Source organism: Saccostrea cucullata, unplaced genomic scaffold (assembly GCF_032062105.1).
Source record: "Saccostrea cucullata isolate Sc308-1 unplaced genomic scaffold, CSIRO_AGI_Scuc_v1 ctg4178, whole genome shotgun sequence".
Lineage (NCBI taxonomy): Eukaryota > Metazoa > Mollusca > Bivalvia > Ostreida > Ostreidae > Saccostrea > Saccostrea cuccullata.
Window position 1 is genome coordinate 69,165 of NW_026937050.1, and position 7,658 is coordinate 76,822.

The 7,658-nt window shown below is 31.6% G+C and overlaps 1 protein-coding gene across 1 annotated transcript; it reads left to right on the forward strand.

The window, feature by feature from the left end:
* Positions 1 to 3,631: 3,631 nt before the first annotated feature.
* Positions 3,632 to 7,355, forward strand: LOC134247124 (uncharacterized; the record flags this gene model as incomplete). The annotated part of the gene is made up of 11 exons (XM_062729461.1): positions 3,632 to 3,713; positions 4,243 to 4,308; positions 4,477 to 4,689; positions 4,805 to 4,872; positions 5,001 to 5,109; positions 5,240 to 5,316; positions 5,689 to 5,809; positions 6,157 to 6,288; positions 6,675 to 6,748; positions 7,024 to 7,135; positions 7,291 to 7,355. Coding segments are annotated over exons 1-11 (1,058 nt in total), but the record flags the coding sequence as incomplete, so codon positions are not given.
* Positions 7,356 to 7,658: the final 303 nt, after the last annotated feature.

Here is a 7,658-nt window from a genome sequence, read left to right on the forward strand (position 1 = left end):
TCCATCTTTCATGGTTCAAAAGTTATGGCAAAGGTTAAAGTTTGCAGACAGAAAAGCTATTTTTAGCATATAGGTCACATTCAAGGTCACAAGGTCATTAATATTGGTGTCATTTGAAAGCACCTAATTAGTGAAGTATGCATACCAAATATGAAGTTTCTACCTTTCATGGTTCAAAAGCTATGGCGAAGGTTAAAGTTTGGGGACAAACAAACAAACAAACAAACAAACAGACAGACAGACAGACAGACAGACAGGACAAAAACAATATACGCCTCGGATCTATCGATTCGGGCGCATAAAAAACCCGGAATAAATGAAATAAAAGATATTCAATGTTACGTGTAGAATTTATCTTACATAAGGAATAAATTTCATATCAAACTACAAAACATCGTGTGTTTTTTTTCATGACACTGATTTTCTTTGGAAACATTTTGCCAGTTTTAGTTTAAAGAGGGTGGGTGGTTGCGGCCATTTTTAGACTATTTTGATCTCCTTTAGAAGAAGAGCTCCATTTAAAGATATCACAAAATGATCAAATTTTAAAACTAACATTTATCTTTGCCAAATGATAGTTGACAGCTTAAGATATCATATCCCAAAATTTAAGTTATATCTGGTGGTTAATAAAAAAATAATTTGTTGACCCCCTAGCCTCCTTAAGTCAGGAATGCTTTAAATCTACTATCTTATAACAGGCTAGGGACCAGGGAGTATGGTTTTTCTACAACACTCCCTGTAAAGGAAAGTTAAATCTTGATTTTTTAACACATTGATATTCTTTCACCTTTAATTAATAAGAATATTACAGATTTAATCATTAATGAGCTGTCTAGCCAATTGCTGTCAAAACCTCTCATTTTTGAAATTGTATTCAAGTTCAGAACTTCAAACTCATTTCAAAAATGAGTGAGTTCTTACAATTTTGGATTCTAGGATGCCAAATAAACTGTAATCAATTATAATCAATTAAATACCCACGATCAAAGTCTATGCATCTCATCTTAGATCTCGCTATCGTTAGCGAATATTCATGAGTGCAGAAAGGTCACAATAGATTATGAGGAGTAATTTGAAGCGCTTTTCTTTGTTGTAATTTTTAATGTTTCTATGCAAGATAACATAAAACTGTATTTGGTCCCACGTTGGCATCCTTTTATTTGGATACAAAATATTAGAAGAAGAAAAAAAAAACTGATATATTTATGTATTAAGACACCATTTCAGGACAAAAAGTTCATTAATTGAAAATAACTGACCTGGTTCCTTGTATTGATTTTTAATAAAGCGTAGCGTGCGTGGATGCTAAAATGTGCTTGATTCTTAATTTAATCTTTTGTTAGTCAAAAATATTAATTAAATTGTGCATAGTAGTAATATGTTCAACCTTCGATTAGTGTCATTTATTAATTTAAAAGCCTGGAACTTATTCATTGCAAGATACCCCCCTTCCCCCTGCGCACTCGTTCGTTATAAACTTGCAATATTGTAGAAACTAAAATGTAATAAACAACAAAAACACTTCAATTCCTCCTGATTAATATTTTTTTTTTCAAAAAACGCATGAACATTTTTGTTTGATTGTTATCAAATTCAAGTATAATTAATGAATAGTATACTTACGTAGAAAAAAATTCTCCAAGAAATATTACACAGTGTGAGAATCTTGATGGACAGTGCGATATTATTATTACCTCCAACAGTCACACACTAGTTGCCTAATTCGGCAGCACACTCATATACACATCTCCAATGGTCAATTTTCGCGCGTGCATAGACAGCAATTGTTATGTGGAGAAGAGTCCAAAAATACCAACACGTGAATGTTCTTTCACAAGTGAACGAGACCAACGTGATATAAATGCATGTGTATATATCAGAAATTCAATCTGTATATTGACTTTCCGCGTATTGCTCTTGTCTGCGGCAACCTCATTGACATTTAATTATTTAACTTCTAAATTATTGATAATTGAAACGTGAATGAAATCAGATTTACGTAGACTTAAGACTTAATGAAGATTTATATTAATAATATAAATATGAACTTGTATTTATGCATCGATCTACAGTATATCCGTTTAAGTACAAAATTTCCTGTAAAAATGTCACCATTCTTTTTTCCTTCTTAAAATGTTAATTTACAGTAGTGGAAAATGGGGGGGGGGGGGGGGGCTCCAGGAAAAAAACATGTAAAAGCTACTGTAAAGTAATATATACGAGAAGTGTTTTTGATCACGTTGTGGATATTTAAAAATTCCAAGGAACTTTTGAATAAAAATTTTAAATCATTTTTTTTTTACCAAAAACAATAGCACCAAATCTTACGATTTTTCATATCTATATACAACCTTTTCCCAACATAAATTAAAGTCCAGGCTTTCTGACATCAATGGGAGCTTCTTTTTCGAACTCTTAGTTTTACTTACCTTGACATTGATCATTTGCAAAATTATTGTATTGTTAAAAAAACATTCTGATTGTACACACAAGTACCCTGAGTTGATACAAACGTATCAAAAAGATGCTTGAGTATCTGATTAACAATATGGTTTTATTTTTGGAAACCATGCCTTCTAACAAACTGTCGAAATTCCCATGGGTACCAATTGCGCCCCGTTATAACCTTTTTAATACGTAAAAATGCAATACCATGCAATAACGATGTTCAGTACGTCGCGGTTTCGAATCACCTGGGGTCGTGGAGACCAGTCCTTTGAATGAGTTCTATAAACATAATATTTTTTTCTTTTCAATATAAAACTATGTATATGCACATTTCAAAAATAAGATTTTGTCTGGAACAAGACTTCCATTTTAAACAGAATAGAGCTTAGATTTATGATATACGTCCCGTGAAATACCGTAAATCGCATATTTGTGTTGTAGTAACAAAACCAACTAGCTCTCAAAATTTCTCCAAATACTTGCTATATAAAGTATTTTAAAGAAACATTTGTCTAGTTCTTGATTTACACATTTCATTTATCATTTCATTTTACCAATAGAACTCGTTATATATATATAGTAAAAATTCTTAACAAGACATTCGGTATTTCTGATACTTGTCAATGTTACGGCATGTTACAGAATACTACCTTTTTTTTTTTTACAAACAGCCAGAATCAGCAAGTTTTGGAACTTAATTAATGATTTTTGTATGACCCCATCTCAGGACGTTATAGAGTATGTGCAAATTGGTGGGAAAACCCATGCAGCCGAAACGAATAAATGACTACTTGCGCCCGTCTTTTAGTGTTACAAGTTACGCAATTAAAACCCCAATACTATATGTACGACGACTTTGCAGTGCAATGTTGTACCTTTTTAACAAGAATATTGAATCTTTAGAAGTGTTTCAACCTTTTTTCAGTAAAAAAACCCCATGTAAAACAAAATTGGATTCATAAATCTTTAATTGACTTGCATTCGTTTAATTCCATTGGCGAAAGGATCTTTCGAAGAAGAAGAAACAGACAGTAAATTCAGACATTGTGGCTCATGAATCGAACTGAACAAATACAATGGAGGTTTTGAACAATATCTGCATTTATTTCTTTCGTATGGTAAAAAAATTGTTGGTGACGTCACAGTCCTAGAAACGTCACAAAGCAAATAGCGTCATAACTTATATTTCAGTTGTTTTTGTGCAAAGCGATACTCATTATCTAGGCTTAATATTTTTAAAGATGGAATTGAAAGAACTAGAGGTAGGAACTTATTCTTATTTCAATACATGTTTATTGACATTTATTAGTTATTACACAGACGTGCTTTCCATTCACACAGTTGGATCTCAAGGTTAAGTTGTTAACACAATTAGAAAAAAACTGTGTATCTGTATACCTACTGAAAAACATGCTATGTAGTCATCAACTGCTGTGTTATTGTAAATCATATAGTTATGATCCCTAGTTTTATTAAGGGACGGTTATAATATTTCTTTCTTAAAAATAATTATACATTTAGAATAATTATAATATTTAGTTTTTAATCCAATGACGTCACAATATCAATGACATCACAATATCAATGTCGTCATAATACACAGTTTAAGCAGTTTAAGAAAAATTGTGCAAAAGCAGACTTTCCTGTTTTATTCAATGGCTAGCTCGTCGGAGGTAGGCTGTATGAATATTGTTAAACATTCCTTAAAAGATTAAACTGTTTAGTGCAACAGACACAATACCATTTTTAATGAAACTTACTTAGCATAGTTAATTTCTGTTTTTATTGTAGAACCCTGAAAAACTGAGGGAATTTCTCCAGAATGGCACATTGTCTCTGAGAGACCTCGACAAGAAGGTAAATACATTTTAAGAAAATAAATTAATATTAAACAACTCAATTAAGAATAGATTTGAAAATTGTTTTCCGTACAAAAAAACAAACAAACTATAAGATACTAGTAGTGAGCATGAATTTATAGCTGAATCAAGTACTGAGGTAAATAAAAACAAACCTTGAAAACAGAAAAGGGGATCCTCGGGAGGCAGAAGAAGACGCAGCAAAAGTAAGAAGGGGGGAAATGTAACAACAGACGATACGACGAAAACACAGGCTGTCGATAAACACCAAAACCTCCCGATGGCTCCCAAGATTAACAGACCGTCAAAACCAGAGAGCAGTTCGAAAAATGCCGAAAAAGGTCTGAAGTGGAAAACTCATGAAAAAGAGTCGATAATGGTAAGAATGAGTAAATTTCAATGATTTTTCTAATAAATATAACCAGGAAAAAAACATAAGAATGTATGAACAAAAATGGTTTAATTCATACATTTTACATTTAATCTCGTTCTAGGTAGTGCGCAGCATCCTAGATGGACTATTATATCAAGTTTCTAAAGATTGTTCTGCTGTTGATTATAGGTTTGTAAAAATAATCAGGATCTAAAATTCAATTCAATTAAAATTACTTTTTAAAAATCTTTTACAAAATACTAGTTTGAAGTTAAAGTAGTTCATGTGATGTGAACTGGACTGTTTCTTCATTTCAGCGATGCTCAAGAGATAAGTGCACCGATCCCCGCTCTGCTAGGAGCTTGTGACGAGGGAATCGTGGCAATAAGGAATTTTTACACAGAGCAGAGAAGAACAACACTGGAGGTATATAATTAGATTAGTAATACGAAATTTAATTGGAAATTTTCCCGAAATTTTAAAATGACCGTAAATCAATTCATTATATATAACAATTTACGCCTTGATGTCTGGAACACAATTTCTTTATTGACAGTTATTATACGAAGCAGCACAGGAAAATGTAGAGGATCTGATCAAACGTGCAACTACACGTCATTATGATTTCCCTAGGTAAATACATATACAATGAACTACACTCCCTTTGGTTGAACACCCCCGCCCACCCCCAAAACAATCGATTATTATTATATTTGTTTTTTTTTTGGGGGGGGGGGGTGTTCAGTCGCCAAGCATTAAAAAAAATGTATTAAAACCTATGGTTGTTTTAGAAAAATTAAATTATTTAGAACAAGGGAGTCTCAAAAAAAAGATGCAATTTAAATTTTAAAAAGGTGCAGGGTTGAAAAAAATATGAAAGAGTGTATGACAACCTTATATTCTTTGTAAGTTTCAAAAGCATAAACCCATGAAGTTTAAGGCAAAAAAGTTATATAGATAGTATATTGTTATATTTATATGCAAAATATTTTTAATCCCTTTCAGTTTATTTAGCTCAAATGAGGGACAGTTGGTCACAACTACCCCGCTCCGATTTGCCAATGATGGCGCACAACAGAGGGTCTACCATCAATTGCTGCACACCGAGAAAATGAAAATAAAAACGGTATCTATTCAATGATAATCGGAGAAATATTTATTTCAAATCATACTTTACTGTAAACCAACTATTATTTGCGTCTATTATTATTCGCGATTTGTCAATTTGAAATCAATCCGCGAAGATTAATATTCGCAACTAAGGAAGCATTTTCTACAAAAACTAAGCAAAATGATTGGTTCGCGGCTATTAATATTCGCGAGTTAAAATAGGTCGAGGAACTCGCGAATATTTCTAGCAAGCGAATAAAAATTGGTTTACAGTAAATTGTATTTTGTATACTGCAAGGATATACACAGTCTAAATATTACGGTCACTATTAATCATATCGGTCTCGATTCTTATTTTTGTAGATTAAGAACATGGGGGCATTAGAAATTGAACAGTACTTCCGCACCTTTTCGGCCACGCGTGCAAAGATTGCCGAAAAAAGAATCATGGCAGTAAAGGAGTTTTACGAAAACGAGCAGAAAATGACTCAAAAAGTATAAAAATGATTTGTAGCTCTGTATTATTTACACACTCGTATATGATACACAAAAAAAATTACTCTACATTGAAACTTGAAACATTATTCACCGTATAATTTTTTTTTAATGTAAACCTTATGATAAGATATTCATAGTTGAATTCAAAAAATAAAGACATGGTACGTTTGTAAGACTTAGGGAAGATTTCATTTGTAAATAATTATTTTCTTCGGTGACAGTAGATTACATTTTAAGGTTTTTTTAATTTGACAGTTATTGTACAAAGCAGCACAGCAAACTGTGAATGACCTTATAATCCAAGCTACTCCTAACTTTGATTTTGCTGGTTTTTAAGTTTTGAGTTCGAAGTTTTAATTTTAAGTTTTTTTTTTATTTGACAGTTATTGTACAAAGCAGCAAAGCAAACTGTGAATGACCTTATAATCCAAGCTACTCCTAACTGTGATTTTGCTGGGTATGTCATCGAAGTAAAATAGAGGTGTAATAAATCTATTAACGAGATGAATTTTATTTTCATTCATAATTTCAAATTAAAGATAATTTTTGTAATTGATATAGACCTTATCAGTTTTCACTATGATAACAACAGAGATCATGTGAAGAAAACAAAATAATACATAGTTATGGATGGCCAAGAAAATAGTGCAAGTTAAAATAAAAACATTTTGTTTCTTTAGATGTCATTTTAAATTTTGTCTTATTATTCACTGAATAATTTCCTGTGTACAGATCAATTAAAACAGAGGTGGATATATCTGCCTTAGTAAGATCTGAGGAATATACCACAAGATTGAAAGCAGTCATAGAAAAGACAAACGCTGAGAAGTTGGCAATACAAAAGGTATTCATTAAATGGAATCATAATTTGTGTGTTCATATTGTTCATTGTATATATTTTGAAATTGTATATTGCCTTTTAAATACATGTACACATTAAATTGAATTATTTCGTAATTTATTATGAACAAGATCAAAACTTTTGGTTCCTTTGCTTAGATTTTGTACAACACGGCCTCTGGGGTTGTTGAAGACTTGTTCGATTCTGGTGCAAATAATGCAAGGTTGGTTCATATTTAAATAGGTACCTGAATTGATTATTTCTATTTTCATTAATTAAAAAAGTAATAAAAATATACGCAAAATTGAGTCATTTGCTTGATTTCTATCCTTTCTTTTCGTAGCTTGAAAATTTTGTCTGAAACAGATGTGAGCAACAAATTGGTACGTACTTAATTACTAGCTATTTTTTTAACAATTCAATAAAACTCGCATAACTAGCTATTTCAAAGGCGAATGCTGCATAAAAATAGATGAAAAAAACATAATCTGAAATAGTCTAAATTTTTGTCACTTTCATCAGGAGG